We start from the raw sequence: 22,182 nt of genomic DNA, 5'->3' as shown, positions 1-22,182 counted from the left end.
CCCCTGCTCGGGATACCCTTGCATTACCGTGCAACTCCTTGCATGATGAACACGGGAGCAACTAGAAAACTTCAGAGTGTGACACATCAACATCCTCAATTTTCCTTGCTCGGAGCTTATTTCTGAACAACCAGCCTTTGCTTTCTGCACTGTAGAACAACTTCCCAGCGATCTCATACGCCCGTTGTCTGTGCTGCAATCCCTGATGTTCGGTTCAGTCTCACTTGTACGTCCGTACTGATGTTTGACAGTTAGCCCTTCTGCCAAGACAACTTCCATCGGTCTGTACAAGTTATCACTATGCAACTCCGTGCATAGTGCTCGCACCCCCTTATTGGAGTGCATTGCAACGCTCACTTTGCGACTCGAGATTGCATCCCTCCTTTCCATGCATCTTTTGAGAGGTTGCAAAATGTCTCTAACACGGAAGCAAAAGAAACTCTCTTCTTCACCGGCATAGTCTCTACAGACTTGGTTTCTTTGCTCTGAACTTTCTTCAAGATTGGCTTCACTGGCTCAGCTCTGTGCACCTTTGAACTGCCTCCTTGCGTTCCCGTGCACCGTTTTCGCCATTCCTGATGAAAGCCTTGCTCAATCATACGCTTTGGTTGCGTATGTTCTCTCTTTGTACCCTTCGACTGGCATTTGACAACACTCATCTTTGTCAAAACTTCTCCTTCCAGTCTGTACAATTTGTTGCACAATTTGCCTTGCAACAATTCTTTATCACCTCTGTGTACATGAAGAACCCCGCCACTAGATGAGAAACAATTTCCTTTTAGATCTAGCATACTCAGGGAGATTAGATTCCTCCGTACTCCTGGCACATGTCGGACCTCAGATAAAATTACTTTTCTTCCATCCTTAGTAAGGAATCGCACTGTCCCTATGCCGACAACTCTGTTCACTGTGTTGTTGGCCATCCGGATAATGCTACCGCTGACTCTTCGGTAAGTGGAGAAAAGCTTCCTATCCGCACATATGTGGAACGTACACCCTGAATCCAAAATCCAGCCGGGTGTTTCCAACTCTGACGAGATTGTAAGCATCACTTCTTCATCGTCAGAGGAATGCACTATAACTGCTGTAGTTGAGGGACCTCCGTGTCCCTTAGCCTTCTCTTTGGCTTGTCTGTCCGCCTTCTTCTCTGGGCAATCTCTTATTACGTGATCCTCTTGATCACAGTAAAAACACCTCCTCGTGTTGTCCTGTCTGGACTGTGAACGCCCTCTGCTTTTACTTCTTCCTCTACCTCTGCCCCTTTCTCTATCTCTGCTTCTACTTTCTGTGACAAGGGCATGTGACTGCTCTCCTTCCATCTCTTTCTTCCTTGCCTCCTCGTTGAATAAGGCGTCTGTGACCATCCCCATGGTCAGCTTCCCTTCGGGTGCAGAATTACTGAGAGAAACCACCAACGTCTCCCAACTGTCTGGTAAGGAACTGAGTAATAATAATGCTTGCATCTCATCCTCCAACTCCATTTTGATTGATGCAAGCTAGTTCACAAGGCTGTGGAATTCACTGGTGTGTTCAGCAACAGACACACCATTCTTCAGCTTCAGGTTTATAAGCCTTCTCATTATCAAGGCTTTGTTCCGTGCGGTCTTGGACTGGTACATGCCCTCCAATTTCATCCATAGGGCATAGGCGTCTGTCTCTTGGGCAACATGGTGGAACACACTGTGGTCAATCCACTGTCTGATTTGACTGACAGTCTTCCGGCTGGTTTTTATCCAGTCCCCATCCTTGTCTCCATCTGGTTTGACCCCCTTTAGCGCTATAGGGTCAAACAAATCTCTACAATACAGGACGTCCTCCATCCGCGGCTTCCATATCGCATAATTAGAAGCGTTCAACCGTATCATCGGCCCTGAAACTGATGTGGATTCCTCCATCATCCAGAAAGTAATCTCTGTTTGAAAAACAGGCTTTGCTGTGAAGTCCGGACGGCTCAAATTAGCCGGAAAAGCATTTCGGATTGCCAAAATAAAAACTGCAAATTTTTGAAAGCTTATTTGAAAAATCTGACCGTACGGATGTGTCCGAAATATTCCAAATAGTTGGAAAGCACTATTGGATCACCCAAATCGGACCTCAAATGGCTTAGATGAAGCCAAAACAATTTTAACGGTTCAGATCGGCAGAATCTGGTGCGCCTGCGAAGCACCAGATTACTCCTCCGGTTCTGCTGACGTCAGACTGACGTCATCGGCTCAGTCGGCTTGGTCAGCGGCTCCGGCTCGGTCAACGCGGCTCCGGCTCGGGCGGCTTGGTGCGCGCGCGTGTGGCGCGTGTCGCGTGCAATCACGCGTCGTCTTCCTCTGTCCGCGCGTGGAGCGCATGCGTGAGACTGGGATCACGCGCCGGGTGCCTGAACGGCGCGTGGAGGCGCGTGTCACGACTGGGATTCACACGCAAACTTCCAGGGGCGCGTGAGGGTGCGTCCGGCCTCCGTTGGGTGTCTGCTTTATATTTCTGGACTCCTCTCGTCAAGCCCTTGCCCCTAGTATGCTCAAAAACTGATTTCGAGCAATACGATTTCTGGGCAGTTTCGAACAACACGCTGTTTTTGTTCCGAAACGCCACCAACGAGGCTCTGATACCACTTGTTAGGATCAAAGACACCCAGAGAATTATCTCACACACACAGAGAACACAATATTTACGTGGTTCGGCCCAATGCCTACATCCACGGACAGAAATGAGAATTATCACTAAAATGGAGCAAAAATACAATTACAGAGGAGGAGATGAAACTCACTCAACTCACAGCTCTCACTCTCCAATTTCTGATAATACAAACCTCTCCTCACTCATCTCAATTTATAACCAAGAGAGGAGGAGTAGGTGAAGTGCTAGCCATAATTGGCCAAAGTAGTGCCACCCTCACTATCTTCCTTTAGTGAGTTGGTGTAGCCCTCCACCACCTTCTTTTACAACATGGTGCTACCTACACTATGTGAATGGTGGGCTCATTACCATGTGGGTAGTGGATGGAGCCAACAAGATTCAGATCAGATCCAAGTAAAAAAAAAATATGGCAAAAAAAATATGAGTTCATCTTCATATCCAAACCCAATTAAAAAATATATATATGTTTGTTTATATGGCAGATTCAGATCAGATCCAAGTAAAAAAAAAAATATGGCAAAAAAAATCTGAGTTCATCTTCATATCCAAACCCAAGTAAAAAAAAAATATGTTTGTTTATAAGGCAGATTCAGATCAGAATATGGCAGATTCAGATCAGATCCAAACCCAAGTAAAAAATAAATAAATATACAAAAAACATCATCTTCTTCAGATCAGATTTTTGGTAATAGGAATGTTTGGATCATCTTCTTGAAATTCTTTAGAAGATGATCCCGTGCATACCAAATTCTTGAAATTCTTCTTCAGATCAGATTTTTTATCCCGTGAAGAAGAAATTCTTCAGATTCTTATCCCGTGAAGAAATTCCTTTTTTATCCCGTGAAGAAGAAAATGATCCAAACAATTCTGAAAAATTCTTGAAATTCTTCTTCTTCAGATCAAGAAAAATTTTGGACCATCTTCAGATCAGATCATCTTCTTGAAGTTCTTCTTCTCCTCCTCTCTTCCTCTTCTTTCTCTCTTCCTCTTTTCTCCTTCTCTCTCTCTTTTCTGTCCGTATTCTGATTCAAAAAGCAAGAAGAAGAAGAAAAAAAAACCGACGTCGTTTTGGGTTTCGAGCCGAATTCGGCCCGAATTCGAGCTACGGATCATTTTTCATATAAGAAAATGCCTTGTAACTCGATTTTTAAGGCTCGAGTTTGGCTCTGTCTTTTTTTTTTTTTTCCCTTTTTCTTCTTTATTTCTTTCCCCTCCATTCGAACACAGAGACGAAGAGGAAAGAGAAGAAGGTCGCCCAGCTCGTCGCCCAGCCCGTCGCCGCCGATCGCCCAGCCCGTCGCCCAGCTCCGATCGTCGCAGCAACCTCCTCCTCCTCCTTCCTCCTTCTCTTCCTCCTCCTTCCTCCTCCGCCCCGCCTTCGCCTCCTCTTCCCTCTCTGAATATGCCCCCTCCAGTCCTCCTCCTCCTTCCTCCTCCTCCTCCTCCTCCTCCTCCTCCTCCCTCTCTTCTCCTTCTCTTCTCCACCCTTCTTCGAGCCACAGATTCGAGCTACGAATCGGAACCGTTTCATATAAATATTGTTTGTGTTCCGAGAGTGGTGTAGCTACAACGTTGTTTGCTTTCGGTGGTTTGAGATTGAAAAATCAATTCGTGAAGCTTCAACAGTGGGTGAAGGAAAAACAGGTTCTTTGTTTTTTTGAAGATTTGATTGTCCAATCAATCTGTGGACGTCTTTGTGCTTGAGTGAGAATTTTGTCTCACGTGGTATGATTTAAAAGTTGATTTGGGTTATTATTTTAAGTCTTTTTCAATTCTAGTTTTTGAAGATTTTTATTCATCTATTTAATGAGGTCTTTCCTCTTGTTTTTTGTGATTATTTAGAATTCACCTAAGGGTGGTTTGTGAGACTATTTGTGTCTCGTTTGAAAACTTATTTGGTTGATAGTGGAATCGGATTTCGATCCCGTGGACGTATCTCACATTGAGGGAACCACGTAAAATTCTCGTGTTGCTTTTGATTTAATTTTTCTGCATTAGTTTTTATTCCCATTGATTGATTTACTTGTGGGAAATCACATATAATTTTTCTGCATTAGTTTTTATTCCCATTGAGGAATCACATATTTTCCCTAACAGAAGAAAATATTAGAAGTCCTACAAGTTTGGCATAATTACATTGAGCTCCTATAAAATTTTAATTTATATAATATTCGGTCCCATTTTTATCTAAAACTAATTAGTTGTATCAATGAAAAAATTATGTTATTATCTTTTTTTATATTGAAATGTGCATTTCATCTTGTGTATCTTTGCGGCCTTTTATCATATGCTGTAGTTTTGGTATCTTTAACCTTGCTAACCTCTTGTGCCTTTTTAATCAAAATTAAAAGAAGAGAAAAAACTCGAGGCATCTCTCTCTAAGCCTCCTTCCCTAAGATTTCTGCTGGGTGTGGAAGGGGGTTTTAGCCATCTGCCTCCTTGCTCCTCCTTTCACCAATTTTTCTCATTTTCTTTGTCTTTTGGCTTAATAATATTTGAAACTTGTCCTTCAAACCTTTTTTGGCACCGCCACCACCACACTACCGCTAGATCTGTCACATTTTCGTCTCCATGGATATGCCCTTACTAGATTTGCCTTTGGCTATCGGTATTGGCGTTATCTTTTTTTCTTTCCAATCTTCCAAATTTGACTTTTGGCTTATGTCCAAACTTTCAGTCTCACGTCCAAAACTTTTAGTTTCACATCCAAAACTTTAAGATTTGATTTTAGATCTTCTCACAACACAAATACCAATGCTATTTAACTCATTCGTTTTATGTTAGGTGGCCACCTCAACCTCAATATTCCATCTTGGCCAGTGGAGATGGGATCTTCAGATTTCAAGTTGAAGGTTGCGGTATAATCAAGCTTTGGATGCGTTTAGCTACTTGGATCTGGCTACTTTTGGTTTGCTTTCTTTATTTTTTTTAATTATTATTTGTTGTAATAATCCTCCTTATCTGGAGGTTATGTCTTTCCTTGGTGAGGGTTTTTTTTCTTATTCTTTATGGAGGCTATGATTCTTTCTTCTATGAAAGTTTGTTATATCTTTATGATATCTTTTGTTGTTGTTATACGAGATTGATCCCATTTTTTTATCAATTTTGTAATGAAGATTTTCTTCCTGATCTAAAAAAAACCTTATTAAAAGGAAAGTTGGTGTAATTATGTCAAAAATATGGGGACTTATATATTTTTTTCGAACCTCAAGGAAGGTTAGTGTAATTTACCCTTCTACTATTATTTTTGTAAATTTTTTTTAGGTAAATTACACTGATCTCCCATAATATTTAGAAAAAATACAATAAGCCTCACAAGTTTAGCATAATTACATTAAACTCTCTTAAAGTTTTAATTCATATAACACTTGACTCACTTCTTATGAATGAAAAAATGATGTTTGTTATCTCATTTACATTGAAATGTATATTTTACCTCATGTGACTTTGTTTTAATATTTTAATTTTACCAAAATGAGGTCAGTATAATTATGTCAAAACTATAGGACTTGTTATATTTTCTCCGAACCTCAAGGGATGTCAATATAATTTACCTTCTTTTTTCTATGATTTTTTTTTCATTTTTTAAATTATTATTATTGCTTTTTACTTTTTAAATGTTCTTAATCTTGATCTACTTTAAAACAAATATGAAAATGTATTTTTTGGGGGGTATTTTTTCATATTTAGCGAATTTTTTGCAAATATTTTGATTAAATGAATAAAAAATTAAAATATTGATTAAAATATTTAAAAATTAATTAAAAAAACATGAAAAAAAAACTCGAAAATAGTTTTTGAGTTTAGTGATCTAAATAACTTCTCATGTGCATCAATTTTTTTTTTTTTTTTTTTTGACATGACATCTCATCCTTGAAAAAATATTAAGGTTGTATTTGGATTTCGAATTTGAGTAGAGAATTAAAAATAAAAAGAAAAATTTTGAGTGAAATATGAATGAAATATAATTATATTTTACTTATATATATATATATATATATTCTTTTCAAATCTAAATCCATGATACAAACATAGGCTATGAGGAATGTGTTAAAAAATTTGAAGTGTTTAGGAATGAATTTTTAACTAAAATACGAGATGAAAAAATTGAAGCATTTAGAAAATATTTTTTGACTTGTTACAAAAAAAAATGTGCGAAAGTTAATTTTTTGGTATGACTTATTGATTTTTTTAACTATTTTAGTCACTTGTTAAAAATAAAACTAAATGCTTGAAATTTATATCATAAATTTTATCTAGAAAGACTAAAACATTATGTGTGATTTAGATTTGACTATGGTATGGTAGGGCTAATAATCAAAATAAATTTAAATTACACATTAATTTTTTTTGGGAGTAAATTATAAGGAGAAATTATGATTACATAACATTAATGTCAAGAATAAAGACAACAATAATACGATGGGAAATTTGGTCAAAATTTTTTCATAATAAAATTTTAATGTATTAAGGATAAGTACAAAAAAAAAGAAAAATGTTTGGTAGCTCGTTTTGAGACATTTGTGCCATTCGGACCATGAAAATTCAAATTACCAAGCATTATTGCAAAAAAAATTCTTGAAAAGTCCAGTACTATTACCAAATATCCTTATTCACTAATTTAATATTTTAAACTTTAAAATGATATGACTTTTGATTTAAGTGTCAATTTTTAATAAAATTAGTATTATATTTTGGGTAAATTACAAATACACACCCTGAGGTTTGATTAAAATACAAATCGCCCCTGTGATTTTTGGAAATTACATTTCACCCCTGATATTTCTAATTTTATAACAAATCGCTCATGTTATTAATAAATTATCAAGTCAAATAACAGTTTTTAATAATATTAGAAATATGTTTCAATTAATAATTTAGATAATTTTATTATTATATAGGAGAGCAATTATGAATTTCATTTTTTTAGTTAATTTTGTTAAATAAAAAATTCTAAGAAGGGAGTATTTGTAATTTTTCAAATCATAGGGGCAATCTGTACTTTAAACAAATCTCATGAGTGTGTATTTGTAATTTATCTTTGTATTTTTAGAATTTTCTCATCAAGATCCATCTTATGAAATTCTTGAAAAATAAAAAAATTACTATCGAAATTAACGTAAATAGTAAAATTTGTATAACATAAAGACTTGGGGAACCAATATTGGGAGTTCGTTCCCAATATTTTTCGATAATCTGAACCATTTATATTGTAGAGTTCGTTGATAATATTTTGCATGTAAAAAATCAAATTAATCGGATATTTATAACCCCATGATTAGGTCTTAATTATTTTTAAAAAATTATGAAAGTTATGTTAATCGTTAATTTTTATAAAAATAAATGTGCTTTGGTTATAGAGCTGCAGATATTCAATCAACTTAATTTTTTGCATGGATGATCTACTCGACGAGCCCTATAATATGAACGGTTCAGATTATCCGAAGAAACTCAAGACAACACTCCACAAGAGAGCACAACAGCCTGCTGTACCCAAAGGCAAAGCAGAATCCTAGATCCAACAGAAGAAATAGTAACTCAAGAATATACTATCAGAGTAAAATTTTATTCAGTATGTTTGGTTTGAGTTTTTTGAATTATTTTTTTTGAAATTGAGTTTTTTTTTTCGTATTTTTTTTGTTTTTAGTGAATATTTTTAAAATTTTAAGCATTTTTTTTACTTTTTTAAATGCATCTTACTTAGATGTATCTAAAAAAAATAAAATATTTGTGAAAAAATATTTTAAAAAATTAATAAATATATAAAATACGAAAAATGTACTATTTTTTATATTTTTGGTATTTAATATTTTTTTTAAGATTTTTTTTGGCAAAAAATTATAATTTTTAAATGTATACATGTTAGATGTGTCTAAAAATTAAAAAAATTTCTTGAAATATTAAAAAAAATTAGTAAAAATAAAAAAATACAGAAAACAAAAAAGCAGAATTTTCTGAAAAGTGTTTTTAAAAAACTCAAACCAAACATTATTATTCTTAAACAGGATATAAAAAAAATAAAAATAAAAATAAAAAATAAATAAATTGAAAACCTTTGGGCTATGAATTTCCAACAAAAAAGGCACAATATCGACAGGCATGACTAACCCACTACCTCCAAATGCTTAACCAACTTGGATTCATCAACAATAACAATGAATTTCTTGCAACAATCCTCAATCATCTTCTCTCTCAATAACAACCCACCTCGTCCCTTTACCAAATTCATATAGGGATCGACCTCATCAGCACCATCAATTGCCAGATCGAGAACAGGGTGAGAATTGAGGTCGGAGAGAGGAATTCCCAATGAGAGAGCTTGCTCGTGGGTCATATTCGAAGAGGGTATTCCAATAATGTCCTTGAGCTCGCATTGGCACAATAGTTCCTTGAATTTATCAATGGCGTGTTTGGCAATCATGTCGGACTTCACGAACTCGACGCCTTGTAGGCGGTAATTTTTTTTAACAGTAATGCTATGTAGCTTGAATCTGGCCTTTCCCGAATTCCCCCGAAATCAAAACGGCGTCGTTTCGTCGTTTTGATTTTTTTTTTTTTTTTTTCAGAAGAAGAAAATCAAAAAAGAAGAAGGAAGAAGAAGAAGAAGAAGAAGAGAAGGAAGAAGGAGAAGAAGATGAGAGAGAGAGAGAGAGAGAGAGAGAGACCAAGACCAACATCAACCATTCATCTTCATCATCAACATCATCATCAGATCCAGAAAAAAAAAACAGATCCAGAAACAATAAAATAAAAAAAATTCAACCATTCATCTTCATCATCAACATCTTCATCAACATTTTTATTTTTTTCCTTTCATTTCAGATCCAGAAAAAAAAAAAACAAAATCGGGCTGGGCTTGATTGGCGGATGCGGAGGTGGAGGCAGCGGCGATCGGCGACGGCCTCTTCCCCTCTCTCTCTCTCCATTCTCTCTTTCCCTCTCCTCTTTCTCTTTCTCTCTTTCTCTTTATCTCCCTCTCCCTCTTCCTCTCCCTCTCTCTCTTCTTCTCTGCGTTTCAAACAAAGGAGGGAAGAAAAAAGAAAAAGAAAAAAAAAAAAAAGAAAAAAAAAGGAAACTGCCCAAAACGACGTCGTTTTGGGCAGTCGGGGGATTCAGGGAAGATAAATTCGGGGGGAAAGTCATTTCCCTTTTTTTAAAGCCTTTGGGCTGTAAATTTCCTTTGGGCAAGATTGTAAAAAAAATAAAAAACAAAAAATAAAAAATAAAAATAAAAAAAATTGAAAACACGTTTGTTTGTCCTTCGTGAAGTTGGCGCCTCCTATTGCGGGTTTCATGAGATAAAAATTTTAGACTATCATTTTCATCAAAAAGGGGCTCAATAAGAGACTTTTAGTCAAATTTTCCTAATATAAACCATCAAAAGATCTCACATTAGTTTAGTGAGGTCTATTTGGTTGAATTAATGAGAGATTATCAAATTAACGTAATTATTGACACCATAAATAGTAATATTATTATTATTTTAAACACGTGACACTTTCTTGATCAATTAGGAGTTAAGAGAAATTACAAAGTTAGGGGTCGTTTGGAATATCCTAAATAAGTGTATTTTTTTGTCTTTTTAAATTAAAAAGTTGAGGAAAAAAAAGATGGATGTTTAGGTTAATTTTTTGACTTTTTACAAAAAAATGAGTATTAAAAAATTGTATAAATAAGTATACAGGAGAAGTTTTAGTGAAGTAGATAGTACGGCCTGTACAATTTGGGCAGAGTAATGGGCTGAGTAGGAGATAGGAAATGGTTGCCTCCTTTTCGAGGCTTGAATTGGATGGTGCTGTTCGGCCCATGGGGGCCCACCACAGGTCCCGTTTTGCTAATCGAAACCGTTCAATGTGTAGAACTAGTCAAGTACTATATGCTTATAAAAAATCACGTTGATCTGATATCGATAGCTATCTGATCGTATTAGTTTTTGGTCAACCGTTAAACTATAATACCATCCATTTTTTATACAAAACTGATTTGATCATATAGTTAGCGATATCCGATTAATGTGATTTTTTACAGACATATAGTACTCGACGAGTTCTACACATTGAACGGTTCAGATTATCAAAACAGGACTCGTGATGAGCCCCCACGAGTTGAATAGCACCGTGTTGTTTGTTTACCCCGCCTGTGCAATTTTTCTAAAAAAGTCAGCAAAGTCTGAGAGGAGACAGGCACCAGTTGTAATAATTAAGTGTAAAATTAATTAATTTTTTATATATTTTTTTGGGTGAATAGTGATAACTTTTTAACTTTTTGAGTAATTTTTTGACTTTTTTTCATGTATCCCAAACCAGGCCTTACATGCATGGTGGAACATGGAAGACAAGGTGGAAGAAGTTAAAGCACATGTGAAGAATATGATAAACAAAGTGACTTAGTGGAAGATATGGAGAGATATGTGATATTGTGGGAATAAAGGTAGAAGAGTGGAGGTAGAAGGGTGGGTAGTTTTAGGTACTTATTGGATAGTTATTATTGGAAGGTTTTTCCTATAAATAACCATTGATGGCTACATTTATAGGACCCAGGACTAGATCCAGAAACCAGTTTATCTACTTTATATTTTTCCTTCAAGTTATTTACATTTCAGTTCTTTACTTTCCTGCGTTGCATTTTAGTTACTTAGGAATAGTTCTAATTTAGTCTGTTCATTGCTGCAATTCCCTTCGAAACTATGGAAGTGTGAAGATACTACTGTAAACATTTGCTTACTTAATGAAATTCAAATTCTGACACTGTTCTCTCCCTATTTCTTTTACTTTTAATTAATGACTTCTGAATTTTCTCTTAAAACAAGCTACCAGTAAAAGTCCTCTTCATTGAGGCTAAGAGAACTTCGAAGCCATTGTCTAATTGATTGGTTGACATTTACTATTTCTTTAAGGACTTGTTAATCGTTGCTGGTATGCTCTAATTACATTTCTAACCTTCCAAACCCAAAAAAACCAACATATATTTTTAGCACGCCTAGTGGGATTATCATTATAATGGCTAGACGAAGACAACAAAGAGAAAATGAGCGCCCTAAAGAAGGCATAGAAGAAAAAATGACAAACGAATTGGATTTTGCCATTCAAATTTATCAATATGAAATATATTGGTGTGAAAGAAAAATTTTAGATCTTCAAGAAGAGATCCATTGTAACGCCCCACTTCCGGGTCGTTAAATACACTAAAATAGCCACAAAAAAAATATACAAATTTTGCTCCCAAAAATAATAACTACAAAATTGTCTCCAAATTGTACCGTATTCTCCAAAATATTCTACAGTACATTTATCTCCGAAATAAACAATATTACAACTATCTCCAAATTTAATAATTATAGTGGTGGGTCCCTAATCTCTGTATTAATAAACCTTTCTAATCTCAATTTCGATCTCTGCTAAAATCTGCTCCGCACTTGAAAAATAAATTAATTCGGGTAAGTATACAATACGACAGGAATACAAGGCTCGGATACAGAATAAATTAACAGGAATCCAACAATTTATGACATTAAATTAACAATACGATAATGAAGCAATTTACCAAATTGCACAACAAATCAACCATAATTTATCTAGGACTAAATACCCGGTCCTACTCAGTACATGACCAGTGAATAAATTTATTTATTCACCCACCTCACCCAAGCTCCACGCTTATCCGGGCATATTGGTGTAAACAATTTAACAAGATTCACTTGATCCATGTACGAAGTATTTCCATGTCATTCAGTCAGACAAATCACAATTTTGACACAGAAATATTTGCAGAGAATTTTATCAAATGATCAGAATATCAACGATTCGACAACAAATGATTTTACAAAATCTATTAATAACCACAATAATCAAGTGGATTAGAAATTGAGGATAATTAAAAATAGAAAACTCTTTGCAAAGAGATTTAATAGAACATATTGTGTACAACCCAATTTTACCTCAAATCAATTAATTCTGCCACCATAAATCTTAAATTACTCAATGGGTCTCCAAAAATAACTCTGATCTCACTTTGATAAACTATACAACTCTCATATTAAAAACATTAACTCTCACTCTAAATCCCACATCTAAACTTAATATTTTGATCCCAAACAAATTAAGAGAGAAAACAATATGAAGAGAGAGATAAAGCCAAAGCAAAGAAGAAGTTGAGGAAGTGAGAAATGATAAGCTCAATTTATAAGAACAAGAGGAGGTAATAAAATAGAAGGCAATTATGTTCCCAATAAATCAAGGAAGTTTGGGAAAGCAAATGGGTATGGTTTGGCAGCATGGACTGTTGGTCATTAATAAAGTAAAAGAAAATAAATAAAATTAATGAAAATAATTAAAAAGGGTAGACAAAAGGGTATGGGGGCAGGTGGCATAGCAGGCCACGTTTTTTTTTTTTTTTTTCACCAAAGGAATACTAGGAAACGTGAAATATGGGGTTAAATTTATTTTCAGTTGGGGATGAATAGCAATAAAGTAGATATAAAAGAGATAAATACAAATAAATAATATTAAATTAAATTTTTATATAAAAATCTCACCACTAAACTATTATCATAAATCACCAATACCACTCACTAAATTATTAATATCTCAAAAATACGGGGTGTCACATCCATTTTCTTGATGAAGAAAATTTTAAAGTTGTTGCTTTATTCATATTATTTGGTAGAAGAAAAAATACACAATTTAATTGGAGTAATTCATCAACTTGATATGAAAATTTGCCAATGGAGACATGAGTTATTAACCCTTCTTGTCAAGTCTTTAATGACTGAATTTTGTGGGGTTTTACAAAATGTTTTCAGGTTTTAATTACTGAAATTGATGAAAACATAACTTCATCAATGGTTCGGGGAGTCTAAGAACTCGTTTTTAAAGAGCCAAATTATAAAATTAACATAATGAAAGAGTATGTTCTTGAGTCAAATATGGCTAAGAATGATGTTCCATATATGGCTCGGGGGGTTCATATATCCATTTGTAGAGAGCCAAGTCACGAAAAGTTTGTTAGGGAGCATGTTTTTAAACCAAGTTTGAGTTTAAAAACGATGAGCTACCCATAGTTAGTGGATTCCAAATTTTTGATGATATGGAAAATCTCAAAATATTTGAATTTCCAAAACCACCATATACCACTATCTTCGTTGTTTAAAATCTATTTTGGATTTATGGTTCACATCAAAATTTAATTTTGATGAAATGGTTAACAAAATAGAGAAGTTTATAAAATATATTTGTTGAGTTTTTTCCTACATTTTCACAATGGGAAGCATAGAAATGATCAATAATAATGGTCCTGACTATTTTCATGGTTATATGTGAAATAGTAGCCAATACAAATTTATAGTTGGCCAAGGAAGAAGAAACTTTGCAGAAAACACAATGAGTTCACATGTTTGTTGTTTTTTACCATGTAATGTGAAAACCATCATTCTTGACCAAAAATTGGTCTTTGCAATGTATTAGACATGACATTTTTATACTCTAGATTGTCTTCGAAGTGGATACGTAGACAATTATCATTTTGGCTTTGTTGTTGGTCAACGTGTGTGCTTCGAAAGCCTTTTTTGTCATAATTTTTTAGCTTCAAAGTACTCTATCTTGCATCAACAACAGCTTTGAAGAAAAAATAATGGTGGTTGTGAACCTTCGAAGCTTTGCTGAGTATTTCTAAGGATGTAATTAGTCATTTGTAGGCACCTTCAACCTTCGAAGGATGATTTTAGCCCTCTAATAATACCTTTAGAGGATGGCTTTCATCCTTTGAATTACAACTCTTCAAGAATTTGAGATGTCTCATAATTTTTTGCCATGATATTGGCTACTGTCAAGTGAGACATTTATTTCTTTTACATGGCTGTAAACTTCGAATCATTTCGAAGTTACTTCTAAGCATTTTGAAATAGCTTCGAAGTAGCTCCAAGGAGGCTTCAATTTGTCTCTCTTTATAATGAACCTTCTAGTAAGCCTCGAAGGGTGCCAGAGAAGCTTCGAAGGATTCCGAAAATGCTTTGATGAGGTTGTTTATAATGAACATAATACTGTAGCCATGTCATTGAAGTATTAACCATGATTTTTGGACACCATACACAATGAGTGCATGCATTCATTGATTACAAATTGGTGTCTCATGTTGAAATTTTGAACTTGCCCTAAGAAAGTACAAAGCTTCTACTCATGACTCATACCAAATAAGATTGGTATGTATTGTGCCCAAATCAAATTCGTGTTTCTTGATTTGAATTGATCACTTTGAAGTACACATATTGAATTCAAAGCATATGACTTTAGTGTAGTGTCCCTGCGAAACACTTCATTGGTGCTATTGTGGTATTTAAAGTACTTTATTACTCGTATCAATTCTGTGCTTGGTTTGGCTCTTCAAAAATTCAAATAAACATAATTTTTAAACAGTCACGGGAGGTAATGTTGACACCATAAATAGTAATATTATTATTATTGCAGGACACGTGACGTGACACTTTCTTAATCAATCAGGAGTTAAGAGAAGTTATCAAGTTAGTGGTCATGCATGGTGGAACATTGAAGACAAGGTGGAAGAAGGTAAAGCACATGTAAAGAATATGATGGACAAAGTGACTTAGTGGAAGACATGGACGGATATATGGCATTGTGGGAATGAAGGTAGAAGAGTTTGTAGTTTTAGGTGGTTATTGGGCAGTTATTGTTGGAAGTTTTTCCCTATAAATAGCCATTTATGACTACATTTACAGGACCTAGAATTAGATTCAGAAACTAGTTTATTTACTTTACATTTTTCCTTCCAATTCTTTCCATTTCAGTTCTTTACTTTCCTGCGCTACATTTCAATTACTTATAGGAATAGTTCTAATTTAGTCGGTTCGTTGCTGTAATTTCCTTCGAAGCTGTGGAATTGTAAAGGTACTATTATAGATATTTGTTTACTTAATGAAATTCAATTTCTGACACTGTTTTCTCCCTCCTCCTTTTTTTTTAATTAATAACTTCTGAATTTTCTCTTAAAATAAGTCACCAGTGAAAGTCCTTTTCATTAAGGCTAAGAGAACTTTGAAGCAATTGTCTGATTGATTGGTTGGAATTTATTATTTCTGTAAGGACTTGTTGATCCTTACTGACACATTCTAATTATATTTCTAACATTTGAAAGCCAAAAAAACCATCAGAAACTCATAATCTCTTATGAATCTGAATAATTTTTCTTATTTTTAAATTTAAATTTAAATTTAAAAGAAGCTAAACCATATATCAATGTCTACCTCACATGCTGGTCCCCTAAGCCAAAAAACAAACTTAACATTTTATCACATGAGTAGCCAATTACATGTTTTAAATTAGCAGGCCAAAAAGTGTGAAAAATTAGACCACTAGTCTTATGGTCCAAAAGTGTCATCCGGGATAGACAATGGCACATGAACACATTTCCTCCTCTTGTATGTGTATACATTTGTTCTCTTTTTCTTTTTTCCTTTTTTCTTTGTTCTTTATTTTTTTTCCTTTTTCTTTCTTTCACAGATTTGTTCCATTGGTCGGATCAAAACCGTTGATGAAGATATTTAAAGCCTGAGTTAGAGGATGAATTCTGGAGTAAAGGGGTCACAAAACCCACAGAAACATCTAGAAAAAGCAATGAAGGGTTGAGAAAGAGTGATGGAACATAAGGGGAATATACAAAAGGCCTCTAAATGTACTTCCAAAGTAAGACACACAAGTAATTTTCTGTCCTCCTAGGGTCCCATTGCACATTTTCTGCCAATTTGATAGATTAGAAAATAGAAAATATAAATATAATTTTTTAAATTTTTTAGTAATATTTTTTTATATCTAAATTATTTTTACCTCATAAATTGTAAATAGAAGTTGAACTAAATAGTTTGATACAAATTTAAACAAAAAACAACACTAAAATACAAACTATCCCCCCCCCCAAAAAAAAAGAGTTATAATACTTAGCCCCGTTTGGGAAGTGGGTTGGCTTTTTGACTTTTTTGACTATTTTAGCCTGGGGCTAAAAAGCCTGGTTTGGGAAGGGCTTTTTGACTTTTTTGGCTTTTTGGCTTTTTGGTGAGGTGTCATCTTGTTAAAAGACCAAATTGCCCTTTTCCATTTTTTTTATTTTTTAATTTGGGTTAGGATTTGGCATTATTTCCGTTTTTTTTCTTTTCTTTTTTTTTTCAATTTTGGCTTTTTGGTGAAAAACAAAATTTTTTGGTATGTTTTTTTTTTCGGTATTTTTTTTTACAATTTTGGCTTTTTGCTTAAAATATATATATATTTTTTGGATTTGGCATATTTTTGTTATTTTTTATTTTAATTTTTTCTGTTAGGTTTCGATTTCACCTATTTTCCTAATTTTTTTTTTTTGTTTTTGGGTTTGGATTTCGGTTTTTTTATTTTTTATTTTTTATATTGGGTGTCGATCTGCCGACTTTTGCTTAATTTTTTTATTTTTCATTTTTTTTATTTTGGGTTTGGAATTGCCATATTTTGGTTCTTCTTTTTTATTTTAATTTTTTTATGTAGGGTTTCGATTTTGCGTTTTTTTTGTTTTTTTTTTTGGGGGTTTCGCTTTGGCATTTTTTGCTTTATTTTTTTTGTTGACAATTTTTTCATGTTGGGTTTCGATCTCCCGAATTTTGCAAATCCAAATTTTTATTTTTTTATTTTTTTTTTGAATATATTTTTCAGATTTTGCGCTAATTTTTTTTTCTTTGAATTTTTTTATTTTGCGCTTGGATTTTTCGTATTTTGTTTAATTTTTTTTCCTGTTCCTTTTTTTAATTTTGGGTTTGGATTTGGCGTATTGTGCTTAAATTTTTCGATTTTTATTTGCGAATTTATGTTTTTGTCTTTTTATTGTTTATTTTTTTTACTATAACTATGTTTTTTTTTTGTCTTGGATTTTTATTTTTAAGTATGTCTTGTTTTTTTTTAATTGGTATACAATAACTTTTTTTTTAATATATTTATGTGTTTCATTTATTTGTAATTTACGTCGCACATGACAATTTGTCTATTCTTTTTCTTTTCCATTTGTTTTTATCTGTTTCACCTTTTTTTTGTTTTTCCAAAAGCAAAATTCGTATGGATTGTTGTTTTTCAAAGTTAGGCACGTCAACAACTGGAAGGGGTTACATTCCCGTGGAAACTCATACATATTGTACATGATAATATATTTGAATACAGTCTGCTTCACGTGTGTCATTATGTGACGACCATACGAAAATTATTTTGACTACTATATATTTCCTAACATTCTGTTTTTACGCATGTAACATAATTTGTCGCGTATGTGAAGGCAGACCAATGCCATATGGGGGTCCTTATCTCCAACCATTAAACCATCCTCGTCATGTTCAACTTCTGGTATGGCATTTACTATTGTCATAGCCTCTTCCTCGTCACAGATTGGCTGAACAGTTGTTGGGTTACCTGTGTTTCGCCGTATATAATTATGTAATGCCATTGACGCACCTACTAACTGAACTTGCACATTTGCAAAGTCATACCGAGGCATGTCTCGAATAAACCCCCATCGCTGTTTCCAGGCACCGAAAGTGCGTTCCACCACACTGCGTAAGGACGAGTGCACTTTGTTAAATAATTCCCTTGGCGTGTTTGCCATCCTGTTCCGTGCAATACGTCGGAATTCTTGTTGGTGGTAACAGTCACCTTTGAATGGTGTTAAGTAATCAATCCGGTTTGGATAGCCAGAATCGACAAGATAATATTTGCCTGCAGATATGACAACAATGTATGACACAAAAAACGAACATTCTGCGTCATTTTCATATAACGCTTTCTGAGGAAAAAATTAATACATTATTAAATCTATTAACAGGACCATGTGTTACCTTCGTCAGGATGTGGGAAGGGGACATTCTCATTTGTTAGTATCTCGTTGAATATGTGACTATCATGCATACTTCCTTCCCATCCGCAAGAAATGAATATGAAACACATGTCAAAATCGACAGCGACCATTATATTTTGTGTGTGACAGTATTTCCTACCGAAATATGTTGCCGCATCTGGCCCCGTAACCCATGCATTGACATGTGTTCCGTCTATTGTGCCAATGCAGTCCTATAAACATGGATCATATGTTTTGTTTCGTAACTTTGTAACAAGTGTTTCAAATTTGTCACGTGCAGTTAATAACAAAAACCATATATATTGTCTTGATTTATATGTCAATCATGTTTTGTTGAAGTACCTTGAACGGTAGGTATTTCCGTCTAGACCGCACGTATGGATGTATACGATGCTGACTGTGTGTGGGCCGGCAATGGACAACAGTGAACTCTTTCATGGAATTTAATACGTTATGCACGTGTCTCGACACAGTCTCCCCAGAATGTTGGAATCGTTCCTGGATTTCCCGATTTTGCTTCCCTTTCAAGACATGGACAAACATCGCAACGCTTTCTTCAACAGCTAAGCCATGTGGACGTTGCGGGACTTGTAACCCAAAATCATTTACTAATGTCTCACACAATGCGGCAAAAACTTCCTTCGGCATGCAAACATTTTCCTCAAAACGACCCATATGCCCCGCATATAGTTCGCATATCCATGTATTCCCGGTTAGTATAGAAGTGCGACATGGCGTTTTATTCATGTGTTTTTGGTACCATTCTGTCGCCAACTGGCATGCTTGTAGAAATGTGCAGTTCTGTTCTTGTTGCACCTGGACCGCCATTTGATTAAGCATTTCCATTATTTCATCATGGTTGCTTCCATCCCAGGGATTCATCGCGTCTTCATTGATGCGAAACCTACAAAAGTGGCAGCCTTTCAATCAGTTGGCACGTGATTCATTGACTTAAATTATATTGAATTTTGAAATTATACAATGCCGACATTGTTTTTAATGAAAGCAATGCTGTGACCAATGTCCTTTGGAATGCATGATCATATGAATTGCACAAAAAAAAGAAGCTGTTCAACTTATGCTTTACAGGGGGGCCATAGTGGTAACAACCACAAAACTAACAAAAGAACTTGCGATATATAGGCATTCAGAAGCGTGCATCTAAAACGTAATTCCCTGTCTTAAATGTAGCGACACAAAATATTAAAACGTAAACATCCCATTCATTTCCCAAAAACGAAGCACAACCACGCTTCCGGCCCGTCAACCCATGCACTTACCTAAAACTTGTTGCTGCCCGTAGCTAGCAAGAAGAAAAAAAGAAGAAGATAGAATGCAAAACATGCACACACCACCATCCGGTTTTAGTACATAGCCAATAGTACCATAAGTCTAAGTTTTAAAAAGGAAGAAAAGGACATGCATCTTTAACACTCGTAAGACCGATACATCACATCCGGCGACCCCCAAACAGGTTTGCAAATGGCCCCGACGCAGTACACTAGAGCTGCTTCTGTGTAAGCCATCCAATGATGTGGTCGTCATCAGGCTGGCATATCATGACCTCCCGGTAATCGGCGTCATCCATAAGTGTGGAGGCGAAGTGGAATAACGGCGTACCAATCAGGGATGGAATACTGCTCAGTTTATGCATGCACTCGGAAATAGTGTACAGCGATTCGTTGCCTGTGAGGTGCCTGACCGTGACTTGCTGATTCTTCGAACGCACCACATCTGTCATTCTGTTCATGCTTTCCGCAATAACAGACGCACCACTTGTTGCCTTCTTCGACTTTGAGACACTTGTTGATGGCGTCTTTTTCTTTTTTGCCTTTTCAATCGGCACATGCTCCAGTGAAGAATCAGAATCCACATCCTGTACTCCTATGGGTATCGGATCAGCAAATGGCTGGGCTCCCAAACTACGCACTGAATCAGATGAGTCCGTAGCAGCTTTAGGAAGATTCTCTCCCGGGGTCCAATGGTGCTTCCCAGTAGCTGCTGCCCCCATGAAAATCGTCTCCATCAAGTCACGGTGTTCCAACGTTTTCTTCCTGAACTTCGCACACGCCTTGTTGATCTGCAGACATGTACATGTGTAAAAGAGGTAGGCGTTATATTTCATTTAAATAAATTTTATTGAAGTTGAATGAAGAAGTAAAAAATGTACTGGTAAATGACAAATATGAAACTTGTTTGTACATGTACTTACTGATTCCATCTTGTCCCACCACTCGTCAGGTGCCTGAAACAAACCGGTGTCATAGTCAAAGCCTATCCCGGACACTCCCTTGCTTGAATCCATCAACTTCGTCCACGCTTGCCACTCTTTTTTCAAGCTCATGTACTTATTCTTCAACTGTTTCAGTCCATGTTTTTTTCCTGTTTTTCTCTGAAATTTCCTTGACAACGACTTGTACCTTGCCTGGCTGAGGACTAAGAATGGCCGATTTCCTTTACTAATCTCATTTGCAATCAACTGGAGGAAAACTCGGACTGAGTTACTGTCCTATGAGGCCTTGTGGCTTAACTGAGTTTGTGTCTCTTCAAGACTGGTTGACTTGTCACTGACAACGCCTTTGTTTTTCGAGTGGTTACGAGGCGAAGTACGTGTGGAAGCCATTACTAATGTACGGTTACAAAAGATTACAATTACAAATTTGGTTGTTATATACACACGCATAATAGATGACACATTAAAAACAACAAACAGAGATATATGATGCTGAAGATAAATTTGCATATACCCATTGAAAACATTTTTTACGTACGTACACAGGTTCCATGGAAGTTAGTAGTGGACAAAAATATGATAGTTAGTATTACGGCTCCCATATGCGACAACATAATACCATCGTACTACAAACATACTAACTACATACTAACAACATATTGAAAACATACTAACGTCTTTGTACATACTAAGAACATGGTAACGGTGCTTACATACGGCACAACAAAATGACAACGACAATGCAGAGCACATACACAATGGTCTTAAGCACACGAAAGGATTGTTGAATGTCTATGACATCAGCCCGCAATTGCATGGCAATTTCATCTCCGGGTGACGCATAGCCTTGGTTCTCATGGCTTCGTTCTTCACACCAACCAATGCAACTGACACAAGGCTGATGAGTGAAAATTATGGAACTATTAGTTTCATGGGTTGTTAATGTTCATTAAGTTATGACCGGTAAAGATTGGGTCACTCACCACAGGGCGGGGACATACAAAGTAGGAACGCCCTGGATTTTTGGTGGACCTGGAAATCCTAACAATACACGGGCCATATCCACAGGCACACATTCGTCCTGGCCATGTACTGGAAGTTGCAGTAGAGGTGAACGACGCCATGCTACGCTTTAATATAAAGTAAATTTACATGAATTAACATGAACACGATTGAGTACTCAAATTAATAAATCTATGTTGTAATATATTTTGATAATATTTTTTATGATAGGCAGCAAAATGGATTGGTGAGAATATATTTGTACTACATTTTTTATGATAGGCAGCAAAATGGATTGGTGAGAATATATTTACATTTTTGAATATATTTATGATAAAGTTTTTTCATACTTACATGTAGTCATATCTGTTTAATAAAACTTTTACACTCTTTATTGTTTACCTCTAAATTTGTAATATATAATATTAATACATTATTAATATCTG

General features: G+C 35.2%; 1 protein-coding gene across 1 annotated transcript; it reads right to left on the bottom strand.

Moving 5' to 3' along the window:
- Positions 1-20,002: 20,002 nt before the first annotated feature.
- LOC145824110 (L10-interacting MYB domain-containing protein-like) lies at positions 20,003-20,845 on the bottom strand. The gene is made up of 2 exons (XM_082923698.1): positions 20,714-20,845; positions 20,003-20,581 (listed from the first exon to the last, which is right to left on the bottom strand). The coding sequence occupies exons 1-2, from the start codon at positions 20,843-20,845 to the stop codon at positions 20,003-20,005; spliced, it is 711 nt and encodes a 236-aa protein (XP_082779824.1).
- Between the last annotated feature and the right edge of the window lie 1,337 nt (positions 20,846-22,182).

The sequence above is a fragment of the Camellia sinensis genome, chromosome 4 (assembly GCF_055761805.1).
Source record: "Camellia sinensis isolate YWXY chromosome 4, ASM5576180v1, whole genome shotgun sequence".
Classification (NCBI taxonomy): Eukaryota; Viridiplantae; Streptophyta; class Magnoliopsida; order Ericales; family Theaceae; genus Camellia; species Camellia sinensis.
This window is presented reverse-complemented; position numbering and strand designations above follow the sequence as displayed.